We start from the raw sequence: 21,991 nt of genomic DNA, 5'->3' as shown, positions 1-21,991 counted from the left end.
TCCTGTGTTTCCAGAGTTATCTCAGTGACAGTGTTGGGGCACAAGCTTATTATCTATTGTCTGTGGTGTCTGCCTTGTGTGACTAATCTTCTGTCACCTCTTCTCTGAGGTTCACTATTTTGTTCAACAATTACCCTATTCCCTGAAATGAAGAAATCCAGTGATTACAGAGAATAGTGATATAAGGTACCATACTTTTCCCTATTTTATGGCTTTCTGCCACTAGAATGTATACTAGGTAACTTAAGGTAATAGCCATATATATATATATATATATATATATATATATATATATATATATATATATATATATATATATATATATATATATATATATATATATATATATATATATATATATATATATATATATATATATATATATATATATATATATATATATATATATATATATATATATATATATATATATATATATATATATATATATATATATATATATTGGTTCTGTTATATTCTCCCACAATCCCTTTTACCTTTTTGTGCATTCCACATTTCTTTCAACCTTCTTCAATGTGGACAACTAAAGATTGGTTGATAGAAATGGGGGTACATGAATATAAGAGCATGTGTAAGTAAGCACCAATCAACATAGTCAGTCATCTTTCCATATTTAAGCTTATTGAAACTTTTTATCTTACTTAATAAACTTGTAACATAAACTACTTATTTTTGTTGTCGAATTCCAAGTTCATGGCCTTATTAATATTTATTCTGTCAAATTGTCACTATACACTAATAAATAGACATAGGTATAGTATCACCAATAATCAATATCACCCATGTTGAGGGAGGCAGGGCACAAGTAACAGGTAAGCATGTTCTGTAGTTTTAATGCATTTACAGGTGAATCTTTGGACAAGGACACAAGCACTGCATCTTTTGACTCCAGCTTTGAACTGTACGGGTCAGTGATTGCCGGGCACCAGCCAGGGGGCGGCACGAAGCACAGTGGTGAAACAGAACCTGCTCAGGCCCTCACAAAGAACAAGTCAGGCAGCTTCAGTAGTATCACAAGCAGCAGTAACATGGTAAAGGAAATACTCTTATTATTATGTAATGTAGGTCCACTACAGATAGATACCTTCTTTATCAAGTTAGAGTTCTTCATTCCATTCAGTAGTTGATGTGAAACTTCAGGCAATAGAACATGTTGTATTCTGCTCATAGCTGTGCAGGAAACTTGCCCCTGATGGCAGTGGGGACTTTTTAACTTAATTTTTAGGACAATTCATGGGGAATTTTAGAAGGTATATGATGTAGAATGAAATGGCTTTAGGATTATTAGCACATTTGCAAAATACTAGTGAAATTTTATAAGATTTTTAATTGTATTTGTCACAAAATTGTTTTCAGCATTTCAATTTTGGTGTATTCATGCCCCACAAAATAGTTTCCATCATTATGGTTGCATTCATGTCTCACAAAGGGGACTGAAGAACATTTATAACTTTTCCCCTTTGTGTAATTGATTATGACTTGATACCTAGCTACCATAAGAACCTAAAAATTTTGATGAAACGTACCTATTTAATATTTATATACTGATTTTATTTTATTTATTTATTTATTTATTTTTTTTATTATTTTTTTTTTTTCAGAGACAGCAAGAGCTCACTTTACCAGCAGACGACTCTTTTGATATCTTTAATACAGAGGCCACTAGTGCCTCCCAAGGACTTGTTTTACCCTTCACCTACACTGATTCAACACAGCTCCTTGAATCAAATAAGGAAACTGATGGAATGCCCAAACTCCAGCTGGACTTCAGTAGAATAGATGGGACACAAAACAAAGATGATCTGATTGACCTCTGCTCTGGTCAATTTACAGGTAGGTGGAAGAGCTTGTTATAGTACTTGTAAATTTGACAGATGGTATGCACAAAGATGCACAAGAATATGAATCTGCAAGAGGGAAGCTAGACAAAGTAATTTCTGAAAACATACTATTTATCAATTGCCATAGGGTTATAAAATTCCTGGGAATTTTGAACTGGGAAACTTTCCATGGGAATTTTTGTTAATTTTCGGGAACTTTGAGAATTGAGAAAAGTTTACAGGTTTGCCTGTGGTTAGTTTTCAATTTGGTTGGTATTTATTTATTTATTTATTTTTTTTTTTTTTTTTTGCAGAGGTTATTTTTGTCTCTTTAGACACTAGTTTTATGGGGCTGTTAGTGAACATACCTGAGTTCAGTCGTGGCACAGGTAGGATTGTTTAGGTGACACCTATTGAGGCTTATGCCGCCCACCGGTTAACCTAACAAAACCTCAAACAGGTCTTGACTTGGAAAAATCATATATGCTTCTTTACTAATGAGACTTGCAATACAACAAAGTGAGGTCATTCTTTGTTGATTTATACCATAAGGTGCTGGCTATCATGTGTTTTAAGATACCCTAAACTTAACCTAACCCAACAAAACCTCAAACAGTTAAGTTAGTACTATATGTCTTGAATAAGAAAATTCATATATGATTCATTAGTAATGAGACTTTCTCTACAACAAAGTGAGGCCATTCTTTGTAAATTTATTCCATACGTTGCTGGCTATCATGTGTTTGAAGATACCCTAAACTTAACCTAACCTAACAAAACAAAACCCTTAACAGTTACTATAGGTCTTGACTCAGAAAATTCATACATGCTTCCTCAATAATGAGACACTCTACAACAGAGTGAGGTCATTTTTTGTTGATTTATACTATAAGTTGCTGGCTATCATGTGTCAAAAAATAACCTAAACTTCACCTAATCTATCCCAACAAAACCCCAAACAGTTACTACCAATAGGCCTTGACTCAGAAAATTCATATATGCTTCCTTACTAATGAGACTTTCAATACAACAAAGTGAGATCATTCTTTGTTGATTTATACCATAAGGTGCTTGCTATCATGTGTTTGAAGAAACCCAAAACTTAACCTAACCTAACATAACAAAACCCCGAACAATTACTATACATCTTGACTCAGAAAAATCATTATTTTTCCTTACTGATGAGACTTTCTGTACAACAAAGTGAGGCCATTTTTTTTATAATTATACCATAATTTGTTGTCTATCATGTATTTGAAGATACCCTAAACTTAACCTAACCTAACCTACCAAAATCCCAAACAGTAACTATTGCTCTTGACTCAGAAAATTCATATATGCTCCCTTACTAATGAGACTCTTGTTAATTTATACCCAAAGTTGCTGGTCATCATGTGTTTGAAGATTCCCTAAACTTAACTTAACCTAACAAAACTCTTAACAGTTACTATAGGTCTTGACTCAGAAAATTCATACATGCTTCCTCACTAATGAGACTTTCTATACTACAGACTGCAGAGTGAGGTCATTCTTTCTTGATTTACCCCATAAGTTGCTGGCTATCATGTGTCTGAAGATACCTTAACTTAACCTAACCTACCAAAACCCCAAACAGTTACTTGGCTCAGAAAATTCCTATATGCTTCCTTACTAACGAGACTTTTTATACAACAAAGTGAAGTTATTCTTTGTTAATTTGTACCATAAGGTGCTGACTATCATGTGTTTTAAGATACCCTAAACTTAACCTAACCTAACAAAACCCCAAACATTTACTATACGACTTGACTCAGAAAATTCACAAATGTTTCCTTACTAATGAGACTTTCTATACAGCAAAGTGAGGCCATTCTTTGTTAATTTATACCATAAGTTGCTGGCTATCATGTGTTTGAAGATTCCCTAAACTTAACCTAACCTAACCTAACCTAACAAAACCCCTAACAGTTACTATAGGTCTTGACTCAGAAAATTCATATATTCTTCCTTACTAATGAGACTTTCTATGCAACAAAGTGAGGTCATTCTTTGTTGATATATACCATAAGGTACTGGCCATCATGTGTTTGAAGATATGCTAAACCTAACCCAATTTAACCTAACATAATCTCAGTTACTGTAGCTTAGGTCTTAACTCAGAAAATCTATATATGCTTCTTACTAATGAGACCTTCTATACAACAATGTGTGGTTATTCTTTGTTGATTTATACCATAATTTGCTGGGTATCATATGTTTGATGATACCCTAAAGTTAACCAAACCTAACCCAACAAAACCCTTAACAGGTACTATAGGTTTTGACTCAAAATTCATGTATTCTTCCTCACTAATGAGACTGTCTATACAACAGAGTGAGGTCATTCTTTGTTGATTTATATCATAAGTTGCTGGTTATCATGTGTCTGAAGATACCCCAGACTGTGCTTATTCATATTTCTTGATGCTGAAGATGTATACTTGCCTAGTGAGGTAAAGGAGGGTTATAATAGAAAAAGGAACTCCAAATTGTGCATGTATTTCATTATACTAAACAGTTTTGTACTTATCTCAACAGTCCAAGCAGCAGATAGTAGTCAGATGACAGATCTGTGTGAGGACCATGTCAGCCCTACCCAGGAAATGAGCGATCTGCTTGGCTTGTGCACGGGTCGTTTTGCCGGTCCCAAGGCGGCTCAGTCCAGCCCACTGAAGACTACTCCAGGTGGCCCTGCAATGCTTCCCCTCTCTCAAGACGAGCCTGATGATGATGAGCTTCTTGGGCTGTGTACTGCAAAATTTACAATGTAAGGCCCCTTTATAGTGTGTCGAGTCGCGTATAACGGTTAATTGGTTCTGAGCAACGGCCGCACCATAGGAAACTGTGTCATAGGAATACCTAAACCTATGGAGAAAATACAATTTGGTCCTGGCCCTTGCCATATATATATATATATAATATATATATATATAGATATATATATACTATATATATATATATATATATATTTATATATATATATATATATATATATATAATATATATATATATATATATATTATATATATATATATATATATATATTATATATATATATATATATATATATTATATATATATATATATATATATATATTATATATATATACTGACAAGCCTCGGTTATTGAACAGCTCTTTTTTTTAACAAATCGGTTCATGAACACTATTTTTGAATGAAAAATACACTAGTGTTTGAACTAAGTCTTTGTTCACGAACAAACTAAATGGCAACAGCCAGCAACCACTGTCTGAGACACGTGTCAGTCACACCATCCCAAATGAGCTTTGGAGCTCTAGTGACAAGTCTTTGGATATGCCTGAAACCTAACACACACACACCCTGGAGGCAGGAGACAACCCCTACGACTGACTTCTGGGTGGACCAGGGGCACAGATTAAAGGAGACTGCACATCCATTTCCACTCTGCCAGGGAATCTAACCCGGGACGTCTTGGTTGTGGGGCAAGTGTGCTAACCTATTCAGTTCAACAACTATTGTCAAAATATGAAATAAAAAAAGAAGTAATGCTGACAATAGGTGAAGAGGACCTTGTGGGTTGGCCCCCTGGGCCAGGGGCTTCTCAGGTAGCATTGTGGTGATTTGGGACACCATCCAGTCCTAATGCATGTGGGCCGCCCACTTACAACAGCTCCAGTGAAAGTTTATGAAGTTACTTGAACTCAGTCAATTTGAATATGCCAAAAAAATATCATAAATCTCTCTAGTAAATATACATTTATGAGATTATTGACACCTATCAATGCAATAATTATATATTTAGTTCATGACTATCCTGCTTGAGGGAATGATTGGAGTTATAATGAGGCTGAAATGCCTTATCTTTTTAGTCTAATATTCCCAAATGCTTTGGAGTAAGTTAAGTATATATATTCAAGCAGTTAACAGTTTCCTTTTTTTATTATTAGGTCTGACAGCCAGGCAGAATCACAATCAGAAGCAAAAGAAGCCAGGATGACAAAAAAGGATAAAGATAAGAGAGAAGATTCACCCCAAATGGTTATTTATTCTTCTGATGAAGAGGACTCGGTGGATGTGAAGAATAAAAGTGTAAGAAGACTGAAGCGAAAAAGAGTTTTAGAATTTTCAGGTAGGTCACATTACAAGATTATATTGGCCATGTGCATTGTTGAAATTCACTGTGATTTTCAGCAACTACTTCAGAAAACAATGCAGCCTAAATTGAATTTAACACATAAATATTTAGTACTGTTGAAAAGAGGTTTTCAGCATACCCTATTTATTGTAAAACATGAATAAGTCAACACTAATAATTTCTAATAAATGAAATTGTATTTTAGACATATTTCAGACACACACACACACACACACACACACACACACACTGAGCTTTTACTCAAGAGTAACAGACATAACACAGGAGAGGGATGGATGGGTAGATTGTGTGTATTTGGACCTGAAGAATGCTTTTGATAAAGTTCCAAATGCAAGACTCCTATGGAAGCTGGAAAATAGAGGAAGATTGAATGGGAAAATGAAAAACTGGATGGAAAGTTACTTAAGTGGAAGAGAGATGAGAACAGTGGTGAAGGACATGAAATCGGAATGGAGAGTTGTAAATAGTGGAGTGCCTCAAGGTTCAGTATTGGCACCAATACTTTTGCTAGTACCTATATATAAATGATATGCCGGAGAAAGTAAGCAGTTACACGAGCCTGTTTGCAGACGATGCAAAATTGCTGAGACATATAAGAAACAATAAAGATTGAAATTCTGCAAGAGGACCTAAATAAGATTTGGGTCTGGAGTATGAAATGGGAGATGGAGTTCAATGTGAAGAAATGTCATGTAAAGGAAATGGGAAAAAGTAAAGGGAGACCAGAATGAACATATAGAATGGGAGATGGAGAAATATTAAAAGTTCAAGAAGAGAGAGATCTGGGAGTGACAATACAAGATAATCAACAGTCTGAGAGTCATGTTAATAGGATATTCGGTGATACGTATAAAATGGTAAGAAATATAGGAATAGCATTCCACTACATGGATAAGGATATGATGAAAAGATTATATCCACTATGATTAGACCAAAATTGGAATATGCGAAAACTATGTGGTCTCCCCATAAGAAGAAACACATAAAAAACTAGAAGGAATACAAAGGATGGCAATGAAAATGGTTCCAGAATTGGAGGGATTGTCATATGAAGAAAGGTTAAAGGAAATGGACATGCCAACATTGGAACAAAGAAGAGAAAAGGGAGACCTAATACAAATTTATAAATTATGGAATAAAATGGAAGAAGTAGACAATGAGGAGCTACTACTAAGAGAAGGAAGAAACACCAGCAACACACGAGGACACAGTAAAAAATTGAGAAAAGGAAGATGCTTGAGAGACAAAGAAATATAGCTTCCCGCAAAGAAACCTAAGAGGTTTGGAACAGACTAAGTGAGGATGTAGTATTGGCAAAGAGTGTGCACAACTTTAAGGAAAAGCTGGACAAATACACATATGGAGACGGGACCACACGAGCGGAAGCTCAGGCCCTGTAAAACTGCAACTAGGTAAATACACACACACACACACACACACACACACACACATGAGCCATTAAATTATAGACCATTCTCACTCACAAATTTAATCTGTAAAGTGTGTGAAAGAATTAAAAAAAAAAAAAATGGGTTGAACATTGGAAAGAGAAAAATTAATAAATGACAGCCAGTTTGGATTTAAGCAAGGAAAATCATGTCACAAATTTGATTTGTTTTACTCGAGAATAATAGATATAGTACAAGAAAGATGGATGGATGGATTGTATATACCTAGACCTGAAAAACGCTTTTGATACAGTGCCGCATAATAGACTATTGTGGAAATTAGAGTATAGAGGAGGACTGGGAGGTAGTATGAAAAACTGGATGAGGGAGTATCTGGCAGGAAGAGAAATGAGATCAGTGGTATGGGATGAAAAATCGGAATGAAGAGAAGTGACAAGTGGAGTGGCGCAGGGATCTGTACTCACCGATAATGTTCTTGATTTATATTAACGACATGCCAGTTAGAGAAAAAAAAAAGAGCTTGTTTGCTGATGATGCAAAGATACAAAGAAGGATAGAGGAAGATTGTATGGGGTTGCAGGAGGATCTGAATGCCATATGTGAGTGGAGCAACAAATGGGAAATGGAATTCAATGCAAACAAATGTCACATACTGAGGAAAGGGAAAGGTAAAAATAGACCCCTTAAACAATATAAAATGGGTGAAAGAGACAAAAGGGTGGTTAAAGAAAAAGACCTGTGAGTGACAATTCAGGATTCTTTGATGCCAGAAAACACATAAACAGGATATTTGGTGATACATATAAACTTGCAAAATGTTAGATTTGCATTCTACTATATGGATATAGATATGATGACAAAGATAATAAAGGCAGTGATTAGACCGAAGTTAAAATATGCAGCAGTGGTATGGTACCCACACACAAAAAAAAGGATGTAAAGAAACTTGAAAGGATTGAGAGAATTACAACAAAAATGGTACCTGAACATCTGCCATATGAAGAAAGATTAGAACGCATGAACCTGCCAACTTTGGAACAGAGGAGAGAAAGGGGAGACTTGATAATGTTGTTTAAGTTGATGAGTGGTATGGATAAGGTAGATTGAGAGGACTTGATGGAGAGAGAGCAAAGTAGCGGATTGAGAGGACAACAGGAAACTGAGAAAGGGAACGTGCTTGAGAGACAAGAAGTACCGCTTTCCTCATAGAAGTGTGGATTTGTGGAACAGTTTGGAGGAGGAAGTGGTGGAGGCAAAGAGTGTCCACCAAATGAAAGAAAGATTGGATAAAACTAGACAAGGAGACAGGACTATCCGAGCCTAGCTCAGGCCCTGTATGCTACAAATAGGTAAATACACACACACACACACACACACACACACACTCTTTAGTTATTATTGCATCACGATGCCACATAATTTGTAATTACAATTTTTTGCAGATGATGAAGATGCTCAACAACCTTTAGCATTTGATGATGAGGAAAATGAAGTGCCAATGACAGTGTTTTCTGGCTTTAAAGACCAAACCAAAGGGTAAGATCTCTTTCTGGAATTTGTTTTGCATACAGGTGCAGGAAAAGTCATTGAACTTTATATACTTCTGTTTTGTGGGTTTAGTTGTCAATATTGATGTAAACGTTCCATCTGTTCCTCAGCCTCCCCCCCCTTTTTTTGTCAGTTATTTCCCAGTTTGTCACTTTTTTTTCCATCTGTTGTCATCTCTCCTAAACCTTTGAACTGCCCATTGCCACTTCTTGAATTGATTTCTTTGTATTTCATCTACTCTTGTCGGTTCTCTAATCCAAATTCAAGAAGTGGCAATGGGCAGTTCAAATGTGTAGGAGAGAGGAAAACAGATGGAAAAAAAAAGTGACAGACTGGGAACTAACTGACAAAAAAAGGGAGGGGAAGGCTGAGACATTTCAGTAGATGGAGTGTTTACATTGATATTGGAAACTAAAGCCAAAAAACAGAAGTTAATGGAAATGCTGGGAGAGGCCTATGTCCTGCAGTGGAATGTCATAAGCTGCTGGTTCTGCTGATATAATTCTAATTTTAAACTTTTTTCCTATTGCAGTGGTATAAGAGCAGACTTTTTAGAAAACGAAGCAGAGTTGTCTGGCTCAGACGAAAATTCAGATGATGAAATGGAACGTAGTGATGATGATGACATGGAGGAAGAGGAAGGAGACCTGGAACATTTTGACAGCAATGAACTCAGGAATCAGGTGAGAAGTGGTATCATAGCATAGCGTTTGCACTTTAATTTCATCTCAATCGTGTGAAAGTACAGTTACCGCAGAATATATTAACTGCTAATCAGTAATTTACTTATTCTATTTTTACTTGAGTATAGAATGTAACTTACTTTAATATTCTTTACCAGGTCGGAAAGGCTCATCTGAGGAGTCTGCTAGATTCAGACAAGCGTGAAGTCCGGCTCCTGCAAGAACTGTACTTAGAAGATGGAGAACTTCACGGTCAGGGTCGCAGCAGACAGTTCAGGTAAGTTGAACTTTTCTTTTAAGGTAATTTTTTAATGTCCCCCAACAATATATAAATGTTTCACTCATTCATTCATTCATTTGTTCATCTTTGACACCTGCTCCTAGGAGCTCCCACCAGGGGATGGCCACAGCAGAAGAGTTTCCATCTCTCTATATCCAGACTCTCCCTCCTTGCCTGCTCATAGTTTCTCAAGGATCTTTCACCCCTCTCCCTGACATACTCCTGCACCCTATCTTTCCATTTCACTGGAGGTCGTCCTCTAACATTCCCTCCCTCTATCTCACTCGCATACACCCTCTTAGTCATCTTACTCTCCTCCATTCGCTCCATGTGGCCAAACCACTAAAGTCTGTCGCTTCACTTCTTCCATCACTCCACACTTCTTCCCTTCACCCATGTGACACATTCCAAAACGGTCATACACACTTTCATTACTCATTCCATCCATTCTACTCACACCACATGCACTCCTCAAATAACTCATTTCCACTGCCTGCACTCTAGACCTCTGACTTTCATTCTAGGCCCATGTTTTGCTTGTATATGTAAGAGTTGGTACTATTACTGTTTTTCTCAAATCCCTCTTTACCTCCATGCTCACTCTTCTGCCATTCATGATACGTCCCAAAGACCCTACCACCTTTCTTCCTTGCAATGCCCTTTCTCTTGTCTCGCCTTCTGTACCACCATGCTTACACATAACTGATCCAAGGTACTTAAACTCATTAACCTCCTCCATTTCTTCACCATTCAAAATTACTTTGCATTCTTTTTCACATTCAATTCCCACTCTATATGGGCATACTAAATCCACACCCTCACTTCTACTCCACTCACAAACCATCACTTTACTTTTGTTAACATTTACTTTCAGCTCTCTCCTTTTACACAATCAAAAACACTGACCAAATATTGTAAGTCACTTTCATTTTCTGCAATGAGCGCTGTCATCTGTAAATAAGATTGAATTCAGCACCCACTTCCTTCCCTCAGAGTACATTTTTACTCCAACTTCCCCAACTTTGCCCTTCATTTCTCTAATAACACCATCCATATAAATATTGAACCACCATGGTGACATGACACACCCCTGCCTCAAGCCCACTTTTATCTCAAACTGTTCACTTGTTTCTCCACTAGTTTTGACACATGTGGATGCATCCTCATAGAAAGACTTTATTGCACTAAGCAGTTTTCCTCCCACACCATAAATCTTTAAAACATCCCACAATGCAATCCAATCGACTCTGTCATAAGCTTTTTCTAAATCCATGAAGGCAGCGTATAATTTTTTCCCTTTTGCTAATATTTTTCTGCTATCATCCTGAAGGTCATATTGCTTATCACTACTGCAGATATGGGGTAACTAATAGACTTATTTCAGAGTTCTATTGTAATAGTAGGTAATAATTTTTCTAGTGTACTGTACCATTTTATCTTCTTGGACTTTCTCTTTTTCATTCTTTTATGAAGTGTTGAGAATAGAATAGGTGAACTCGCCTGGCGTTACCCTGTGCCAGGGCCAGGGAAGTCAGGTTTGACTTGCCTTCCTTACCTGCTCTTTTCACTAACAAAGAGGCAAACTTACCATCTCTTGGCAGAGAAGAAAGGAGCATGCTTAGGTGGTACCTAAAATCCCATTTTCTTTTTGTGGTGAGTTCATCTTTTCTATTCTGAACAGCTCATTTACCGATTTAAATCGTCATCTCTCATTTTTTTTATTTTTGGAATCCCAGCATCTGAAATTTGGTTGGCCTTGGTGGCTGTAGGTGGTGCATGTAGAGTGTTTACATAAACAGTTATGCCATTTAATGTTCATGTTATTTTATGAGAAATAGTACACTGTGACCCAGATTCTACATCCTGTGGTTAAGGGGACCCTGAGGAATGATGGAGAGAAGTAAGTGAATTGTTGATGAAAATGGAAGAAGCTGCTGAGTTACTGCTGCTCATCCAGGATGTCAGTTGTTTACAAGTACCAGCTTACCAAATGCTTCTGGTCATGTTCCAATTTTCATAACCCATTTTATATTTTTTATGTGCATTAGTAAGTAATTTTCGGTATTATGGTGTTTTAAGTGCCATTTTTATCTAATGGGAATTTTTTTTATTTGATTTACTGTTTTAAATACTGGCATTATACAACCTGTATTAAAGATCCAGTGCATTAGGGTGCATGACTGACAATAAGTTTTTGTATTGGAGTTTTATAATTGATTATGTAACTTCCAATACATTATCATGCCTAGTTTAATTTGTCGATGGTTATTTGTGAGATATTAGAATCATATTTTTATGTGCAATCTCTTAGTTTTAGAAAATTGAATTATGAAATATTTATTCTAGGTGGAAGAATTTAGACAAAAACATTGAAGAGGATGAAAGAAAGAGATTATCTGATGATGATGAAGGGAGTGATGATAACATGGAAGATAGTCAATGGAGGAAGCAGAAGATTGAAAGAGAAAAATTCTTGGAAGAGCAGAGAGCCAAGGTATGGTGGTGGACTTTCCACTAATAACAAAATGTGAAAAAAATGAACTGTATTCATCCATGACAACACCCTCTCAAAATTATAGTTTCTCACAAAAAGAAAGGCGTTAGGTTGCCTTTTGAAGGTTTCAGTAGAGTTTAACTGCCTCATGGAGAGTGGCAGTCTGTATGCATGGTCCCGCCCCCCATTACAGCCTTACAGCCCTATAAGAAAATGACCTCTTTGAGAAAGATGATTGCAGGACAGCAACTGGCTTATCAAGATGCAAAGGATCATGAATTACCTCAGGGGGTACTGATTTAACCCGGTAACTGCGGGAATCATGTTTCTTAAGAGCCCCTCTATGCGAATTAATGAGAAAAATCATCACTTATGCAAACCATTACATTATATGTATCAATGCATTTGTGATCAGTTTATATATCCTCTATTTTGGGGGGTTCATGTCAAAGCAAGAATTTGGCCCGTCGCTGGTACTTGGTAAAGCCACAAATTTGGCCTATCACTGCTACCGGGTTAAGAGGTCAGCAAGATACCTAGGCTCACCAAACTTGAGGCCTTTAAAAGTCATGACAACTTAAATTCTACTCGAGCTGTCACTGGCAGGCACTGCAGCTCAGTGTGGTATGAATTAGTACGGGCTTTTGGTGGAATGCCAAAAATGAGGTCTTACTCGTAGAGTTGATTGGGGAAAAAAAGGGGGGCGGGGTGCAAAGGCAGTGGGAGGGTGTTGTTTGTTTCCTTTGTGTGTTTTGATTAAGTAGTTCTATTTAATATTCTGCTTATCTTATGGATGCCACACTGGATGTACAGGAGAGTTAAAGGACTTACTATAGTCGGTTCACCCAAGTCTGAGGTGAGGAAAATCGTTTGCTGGCAACCTGCAGCCACATGGCATGTCCGATTTCATGGATACTGTATGCTAGCCTATGCATAGTAAACAATTGTCAGTGTCAATATTATGCAGACAGCCTTGAAGCTGTCCACCACTGAGGAAATTAGCAGGCTTTATATTAGTAAAGCAGCTATTTGCGACATTACTAATATTTTTTATCTCAAAATCAACTATAATTAATGGTATTTGTTATTGCTGCTTGCATATTATTGATACTGATGACTGTTAACTATGCATAGGCTAGCACACCGTATCCACGAAATCGGACATGCCGTGTGGCTGCAGGTTGCCAGCGAACGATATTACTCGCCCCAGACTCAGGTGAACTGACTATAGGTTATATTTTATTCAGCAGATGGTAGACTTAGAAGCAGAGTCTTTTGAAGTAAACAGCTGGGGAAAAGCACAAAATCTGATGAAAAGAGATTTGGAGAACAGGAAGCCATCACCTCTTGCTCCTGCAGTTCCTCAAACAACTAGGATGAAGCCCAGCTTTTCCTTCAAGTTACAACCAAAGGTATGTATTTGCTCATTTAGGTAGAAGTGGATGAGTTATTCCTTTACATCAAGAATTATCCTTAAACGACCCCACACTTAATTTTAATGATAGTTTCTTTTGTTGATCAGCATATTATGCGTGTGTGGTTGAGGCCCACTTACTGCAAAAGCGGCTGGATGAGAGAGAGAGAGAGAGAGATTTACATAGATTTACATAGATTTACATAGAAAATCAGACCACACAGACCCCATGGTCCAGACTTGGTGGTCTGTCTGAGAGAGAGAGAGAGAGAGAGAGAGAGAGAGAGAATAAAGTTAATATATATATAAAGTTAATGTGAAGCCCATTTGAAGGTAGATGCTTTGATACACCTATCATCATGCCAACAAATAAAATTATACTTACTTTCCTTGATATTTTCTCAAAACAGAGGGGGTCCTTCCTGAGCCGGGACAAGTCAACATTGGCTCGCATAGCTGAGTTCACAAAGGACCAGAGGGATGTTGTGGGAGGTGCCAAGCAAAGGGGCAACTTTGTTTTCCAGCAGCTTTCAGCAGACGAAGTACAGGAAGAGAAACTGGAAGTAGAAAAGGTTGAAGTCACCCTTCAAAAGAGACACAGCTTGCCCATTACCAAAAAGGCAAAAGTGGATCTGTCTTCTAAAGGCAGTGGTAACAATCGGTTGTCATCAGTTATATTCAAATATTTATAGTTTTATTACTATGTACAGCATAGTTACATGAGATAATTTATTTGTATATATTGAAAAATTAGCAAAAAAATTATTAAAGTTTGTATATTGTGCCTACACTGATGATTTAAAATCTATAGCTTGGAATCCTTTTCTGTGAACCATGATAAGAGAAGACATGAGTAAAGTGTGAAAGGAATATGGTTTTATAAGGGTTGTGTTAAGTCACAAGTGCAATGAATGATTAGTAAGCTATGAATGAATGCCTGCCATTAATATACATGAACTGTGGAAGTTCTGAGTTTTGTGAGCAAGAATTTTAATGGGAGTTTTATTTTGCAATTAAATATGAAGAAACTGTGTCAAAAGGTATTTATTTTAAACTTTGTTCTTAACCTTGAAGGTATTAGCAAATAAAATATCCACTGAATTAAAAAAAAATGGTTTGTCCCACTTTTTAATCTGTCTGCTGCGATTGGCACAGATTTCGCCTTTACTGGTAGCCTGGTAACATAAATTCCCAGGTCTTTCTCTGCCTCTGTGGTGGATAGTGGAGTGTTTCCCATGTGGTATTGGTATGCTGGATTTCCCCTCCCAAGGTGCATGACTACATTTTTCTTCAGTGAATTGTAGCACTCCTGTAGCTTGGTGATGTCTTGTAGGAAATCTGCATCCAAGGGGTTAATTGTCAGTAGTCATCTTTTTCTGTAAAAAAATGGAATATGATACAATTGTAATGGTGCTCCCATGGCAGCTTCTTAACCCTTTCACGCACCAAAAGTTTAGTAAGTTTCTCTTTTCACTGCGACATCCATCTGGGGCTTCCTAGGGGTTCTCGCAGAATGACCTGACTGCAGCAAATTTTTTTTTTTCATGTTATCAATTTCACCCACGAGTTTTTTTTTTCCTGGCATTATTAATAATAATGCCAGAATTCCAAATCCAATGATATGTATAATAATATTATATATCATTGGTTTTGGAAGAGATTATTCTGCCTTGTGAAAGAAAAAAATATCAAGAGATGCAAATAAATAGCGAAGTTTACCAACTCCAAAAAAAAACATTGATTAAAGATAAATAAGAAATGCATACATTCACCACCTTGTAGCTCGAAACTTCCTGAGCCGACTTTTTATGATTTATATGCTAATAAAGGGATTTTTATGAGGATTCCAACGTTATCATTGGAATTTTCATATGACTAGTAGTTCTTGAGAAAATGGAGGAAAACTATATTTTTCTATCTATTCTGTTCTCTCCAGTAGAAGAAACAGCTCAAGGGCAGCAAACAAAACACAACAGGCAGCTCAAGGCAGTCAGAATAGAAGTCTATTTTGTCTGGAATAGAGTTTTGATAATATTAACAAACATGACTATTAGTGCACCTATTTGCTGTCTGGAAGAACTTCGCCAGATGCAATAATAATCATAATAAATACCACTAAGCCTCTCCCTAACACTGCTGGAGTTTTTTTTTTTTTTATCACTTTCATGAAAATCATCATCATGCTCTGTACAAATGGGTCTCAAAATCTCTTCACTTGATAATTTTTAAGCGATATTTTCTAATATAAACAGTTACTGGTCCCTGCAAATATAAAACAAAATATTGTATCACGGCACGATCACTTTACATCAGAAGTAAGAATACATTTCACCAATTTCGTCTGACAAGTGTAATCTAGGCTTACAAGGCTCTGGACAGGACAATTTATTAAAGGGACGACAGTTCGCACTCACAGGCTGCCTGCTGAGAGGCAACAAAGCCTCGGGCAATAATTTAATACTTCAAATACAACGGCACGAAAGAGTTGACAATTCGTTTATTTTATAGGTCTAGCTTGGATCTTAAACGCGAAAAAATTTGACGCGATTCTGAAAGATTATTTATGGCGAATTTTTTAAAGTTTTTGACGGGATTACAGTCTAAAGCTCACATGTAGACGATTCCGTTTTGACGCGAATCGCGTCATGGTGCATGAAAGGGTAATTCTGCATCACTCCCACAGTCAGTAGTAATGAAACAGTTGTGGGTATTAATGGTGTTATCACAATATAACTATAGTAAGACTCACCTTAAAGTGCGGCTGTGTCGGTGGCCTATGAGGAACAAGCTCTATTGGAGAGTGGAGCTCTTCGTCTCATCAGCTCTCCTCCTCTTACTGATAGTCTTCTACCTCTTAAATTCCACCGCCATGTTGCCTCTCAATCTTCTATCGTTATTTTCACGCTGCGTGCTCTTCTGAACTTGCTAACTGCATGTCTCCCCCCTCCCGCGGCCACGCTGCACACGACTTTCTTCTCATGCTCATCCCTTTACTGTCCAAATCCCTTAACCAGCATCTGCACTCTTTCATCCCTCACGCTGGTAAACTTTGGAACAATCTTCCTTTATCTGTATTTCCTCCTGCCTACGACTTGAACTCTTTCAAGAGCAGGGTATCAGGACACCTCTCCCAAAACTGACCCCTCTGTCGGCCACCTCCTTGGATTGTTTTTAGGAGCAGCGAGTAGCGGGCCTTTTTTTTTGTGTGTGTGTGCCCTTGAGCTGTCTCCTTTGTTGTAAAAAAAAATTAAAAATAAATAAATCATCTCTGGTGATCAATACATCTCCACCACTCCGCAACCATTTCTCTCCCTAAAAACATGTAACCAACCCCTCTCAGTAATTGGTGCCTGACCTAGCTGTATACTATACTGTCCAAACCCCTTATGCAAGAGTTAACCAGCATCTTCACTCTTTCATCCCTCACGCTGGTAAACTCTGGAACAATCCTCCTTCATCTGTATTTCCTCCTGCCTACGACTTGAACTCTTTCAAGAGGAGGGGGACACCTCTCCTCCCGAAATTGACCTCTCTTTTTGGCCACTCCGCTGTACTCTATTCAGGAGCAGTAAGTAGTGGGCTTTTTTTTTCATTATTGTTTTCTTTTTTTTCATGCCCTTGAACTGCCTTTTCTGTAAAAAAAAAAAATACAGACGTGAGACAGTTTATCAAGTGCAGTTGATGTCATTGATTTCAAATATCTGCTGATTAAGTAATTTGTACACCTAGGATGAATGTGTGAATTATACAGTAAATTATTTTAATTTTCCTCTATTGATCAAGTTTATAATCAAATTTACCACTATGAATACAATAAAAAAAACATTATACAGTATAGCAACAAATCAGTCCTTCCAATATAAATCAAACAACACCTGCCCTCATATGACGCTGTGAAGGCAGTGGTTGAGTGGATCGCGTGACGGCGCCGCGTACGCGGGTTCACTCCCCGCCCGGTGCCACAAGCTGGGATTTTCCAGTCATAAACTACCCACATGCTATCAACCCGGACTTTAGATCCTCTCTCTAAAGGAGAGGGTCATTGAAGAAACTCCGGGGGGGCATGAGCCAAGCGAGGCAGCGCCACTATAAACACTTGCCAGCGCCACAACGGGCTGGACCGACCATCAGGCCCCAACAAGAAAGCCTACCAGCGCCATAGGCGAAAACGTATATATATATATATATATATATATATATATATATATATATATATATATATATATATATGTGTGTGTGAGGTGTGTCAGAAAAGTTCCAGGACTGGTGTCACAAAAGATTTATTTCGAATCCAAACTTCAAACTACAAGTTTTCCCCTCCGAAGTAATCCCCCTGGAGTCTAACGCACTTTCCCATCCTTCTCTGCCACGCTTGCATGCACTCCTGGAAGGATTCTTCCGGGATCCTCCGCAACTCCGTCGTCACTGCCTTTTTGATGTCCACGTCTTCAAAACGGGTCCCCTTGATGACCCCCTTGAGCTTGGGGAAGAGGAAAAAATCACACGGAGCCAGGTCGGGTGAGTAGGGAGGTTGCTCCAGCACCCAGAACCTTCAGTGGAAGAATCCGACGTCGCCAAGGCCGAAAAAAGCAAAACAGTCGAAGTCCAAAGTCAGTTATGTTGATCGCATTCCTCGATGTGAGGGGCATCGTCCACTGCAAGTTCTTGCCACAGGGCCAGACGATCAACCAGCATGTCTACAGAGAGATACTGCGGCGTTTGCTTTGTTCAGTGTGCGAGAAGAGGCGAGAGTTGTGGCAGGACAACTCGTGGCTGCTTCACCATGACAACGCGTCTGCTCACAATGCCCTGAGCATCCGAAATTTCCTGGCCGAGAAGAACATCGCCGTGCTGGAGCAACCTCCCTACTCACCCGACCTGGCTCCGTGTGATTTTTGTCCTCTTCCCCGAGCTCAAGGGGGTCAAAAAACTATTTTTGAGTTCCCAACCTTGAAATCCACTCATGTTTTGAAAATTTCAAAAAACTTATTTAACAAATACTTTAGCCCTACCAATGTGCTTTCCAATATGATGCATAACATTTTCCTACTTCCAGTAGTTTCGTCGCTAGAGCTCGAAACGTAAACTCTTTTGAGAGCGCTTTTGACAAATTCCAGACACATTGCCGTTTTTTGTCTAGTGTGGCATTGCTATTGCCTCTAGAAGGCTGTAATTTGGCATGTAGCCCCTCTTGGCAATGTAGTTTGACCAGCTCGAAGAATTTTTTGATAGCTCGATTCCAAGTTTGTTATCGAGCCGTCACAAATTAGCCTGTTTTTCGGCCCTTTTGCCGCGATTTGGACACGTCCTAGTTTTTTGCTTATAACTTTTTTCCAATTTTTTTGTTTCTGATTATTAATTTGTATTAATAGAGCTTTCATTTGCCACCAAGCACGCCTTCCTAGCTTCAGTAGTTTTTGCTCGAGCATGACCAGAAGTCGCGACGAAAATTCGCCGAATCTGACTCATTTCACGCGCCACAAAAAACAATATATCTGCATAAAAAAAAAAAATCATATATGAACACTTCAATATGTTGACTATCTTGTATTAAAATCATATTAAGATATCTATATAAAAAATTACTATTTTTATATAATCATTTCACTATATAAATCAACCTATATTAAGCGCCTTTTTATACATTTTTTTTTTTTAGTATTCAACCCTATTCCCATTTATGAATAATACATTTAATTTGCTTTCTTTTGATACCAAAATAAATAAACAAATATATATGTATATATATATATGTATATATATATATACATATGTATATATGTATATATATATATATATATATATATATATATATATATGTAGCTAGTTTCATGATTAAAAAATATTCGTAATTTAACTGAATGACGGCACTCTAATTTAACAATAAATGACATCACCAAAGAAACAAAGTACAATCATAATAATTGCCAGTTTTCAAGGGAGAACGGGCCCTTCAAAACAATACAGCAGTAACATTGAAGGCGATGATAGTAACGTACACTTTGTCATTACTTCCTCATAGCTCATTCAAATAGCCATACTAGATATACACATAAAAAGTATTTTCTACAGCCACTTCTTACAGGTAGGAATCATTGTATTAAGCAGTTAGTTGTGTATTTGTATACGCTCTGTGGGACGGCGGGTGACGGAGAGCGCAGCAAACGATGCACCCGTCCCACCAGGCCGCTAATACAAAACTGAGTCCTGAGTGATTGATTGATTGATAGTTTATTGTTGCAGGTAAACAACAAGGGAGAAGGGAGGAACATGCCATCCCAACCCCCAGGCAGGACAGTGTGTGATTATACAACTATTAGTACATGTGTAGGTAGCACCATGAAACTAAAATGATACAATGGTAGGAAGGAAAGCACAACAAGGGAGGGGGCGGTACCTCCCCCTGGACAATAAGACAATAAAATGTGGGGACGGAGAACATTGCCCAAGCACTAGATGGGAATGAATACAGAGATAGAGTAAATACTAGTCCTTAAAGTAGAATACTGCAGAGATCACAGCCTTGTATAGCACGGCAGTAGTTCAGGCTGCCACACACGGCATCACCACCTTGGTGCAAACTGAGGGTGTTCTTTGAGGATAGCAGGGAGGACATCATGGTCCAACAAATTGTCTGGGGCAGGTCAAGGCAGTCCCGTGGCTTAAACTTAGCAATGAGAGGGCATTCCATGACAGTGATGCAGTGTGTGGCCCCTCGGCCTGGCACATAGCCGTGCAGCAGACACCAGGGGAGTTACTAACCTCCCAGTAGTACCTATAGCCTAGCCTAAGGCGCTTCTTAATATAATGATTCCTACCTGTTCGAAGTTACTGTAGAAGATACTTTTTATGTGAGTATATATTTAGTATGCCTATGTGAATGAGCTATGTAGGAAATAATGACGGAAAGTATGCATTACTTTATAGGTAGCCTACTATCATCGCCTTCAATGTTACTGCTGTATTGTTTTGAAGGGCCCGTTCTCCCTTGAAAACTGGCAATATTATGATTGTACTTTGTTTCTTAGGTGATGTCCGATGTCACTGATTGTTAAATTAGTGCTCCGTCATACAAATAAATTACGAATATTTATTAATCATGAAACGTCTAGCTCAGCCAAACATGCGGCTGTGACATAGTCTCTAGGGAATAAGCGGGAGTACAGTGTTGTCACGTTTTTAACCCCATGTTGGTTCTCTCTCTCTCTCTCTCTCTCTCTCTCTCTCTCTCTCTCTCTCTCTCTCTCTCTCCACCTTTGCTGTACTGTACCTTTTTTTTTTTTCTTTCTTTTTACAGCAAAGGAGACAGTTCAAGGGCGTAAAGAAAAATATATAAAAAAGCCCGCTACTTACTGCTCCTGAATGGAAGTCAAAGGAGTGGCCAAAAAGAGAGGTCAATTTCGGGAGGAGAGGTGTCCTGATACCCTCCTCTTGAAAGAGTTCAAGTCGTAGGCAGGAGGAAATACAGATGAAGGAAGATTGTTCCAGAGTTTACCAGCGTGAGGGATGAAAGAGTGAAGATGCTGGTTGACTCTTGCATAAGGGGTTTGGACAGTATAGGAATGAGCTTGAGTAGATAAGTCGTGTGCAGCGGGGCCGCGGGAGAGGGGGAGGCATGCAGTTAGCAAGTTCAGAAGAGCAGTCAGCATCAAAATATCGATAGAAGATAGAAAGAGCTGTACTGACGCGTAGATAAGAGAAGATGGTAGAAACAACAAAGAGCCTAGTTAGGACCAAGAGGTTTGTTGCTGTTTGCTTTTCCTTGGTATTTCTTTGTACTCTCTCTCTCTCTCTCGTTCATCTTATATTATCTTATAATACAGAAATGGTGTGAAATTATACGAATAAAAAATCTCAACACCTGCGTGGATGCCGGAAGTGTCTGGGTGGTGGCCGGGAGTGTTATCGCCACAAGGATTTAAATGTTTTTTTTTTTTTTTTTCATACCTATGTCAGCTTATTTTAACGTACATTCCTTCACGATATAATCTAAATATAATTGTGAAACTACTTACCCATCTCAAAACGTAAGGGAAACTCAATAATAAGTATAGCATTTTTTTATCAACACTAAAATATATATGCCACGTTTCTTTATATGCTTATAAATATCTTATCCATAAGTTAACTTTTCTTTCATACGTTATATTACTAAGATTAAATGTG

At 37.9% G+C, this 21,991-nt stretch overlaps 1 protein-coding gene and 1 long non-coding RNA gene across 6 annotated transcripts in view; one reads left to right on the top strand and one right to left on the bottom strand.

Annotated features, from left to right (window-relative positions):
- The window catches only part of LOC127005955 (claspin-like), a 55,048-nt gene extending 40,106 nt beyond the window's left edge, over positions 1–14,942 (top strand). For 3 of the 4 annotated variants that reach the window (XM_050875416.1, XM_050875434.1, XM_050875425.1), the window contains exons 11-20: positions 868–1,052; positions 1,623–1,854; positions 4,398–4,626; positions 5,789–5,970; positions 8,849–8,942; positions 9,487–9,637; positions 9,796–9,914; positions 12,264–12,411; positions 13,659–13,823; positions 14,236–14,942. In XM_050875416.1, the coding sequence (XP_050731373.1) occupies positions 868–1,052; positions 1,623–1,854; positions 4,398–4,626; positions 5,789–5,970; positions 8,849–8,942; positions 9,487–9,637; positions 9,796–9,914; positions 12,264–12,411; positions 13,659–13,823; positions 14,236–14,517 (1,787 nt within the window). In that variant the 3' untranslated portion in view covers positions 14,518–14,942. The remainder of the gene's footprint in view (positions 1–867; positions 1,053–1,622; positions 1,855–4,397; positions 4,627–5,788; positions 5,971–8,848; positions 8,943–9,486; positions 9,638–9,795; positions 9,915–12,263; positions 12,412–13,658; positions 13,824–14,235) is intronic. The other variant, XM_050875442.1, reaches the window with a different exon arrangement.
- Positions 4,465–17,022, bottom strand: LOC127006061 (uncharacterized). 2 transcript variants are annotated; one of them, XR_007759043.1, is made up of 4 exons: positions 16,575–17,022; positions 14,951–15,201; positions 14,211–14,382; positions 4,465–4,610 (listed from the first exon to the last, which is right to left on the bottom strand). It is a non-coding gene; the product is annotated as an uncharacterized LOC127006061 (long non-coding RNA). The 2 variants fall into 2 exon arrangements; XR_007759039.1 differs by having other exon boundaries at positions 14,951–17,022.
- Positions 17,023–21,991: the final 4,969 nt, after the last annotated feature.

The sequence above is a fragment of the Eriocheir sinensis genome, chromosome 3, assembly GCF_024679095.1.
Source record: "Eriocheir sinensis breed Jianghai 21 chromosome 3, ASM2467909v1, whole genome shotgun sequence".
Lineage (NCBI taxonomy): Eukaryota > Metazoa > Arthropoda > Malacostraca > Decapoda > Varunidae > Eriocheir > Eriocheir sinensis.
Note: the sequence above shows the minus strand (reverse complement) of the source record. Positions and strands in the feature narration are given on the sequence as shown.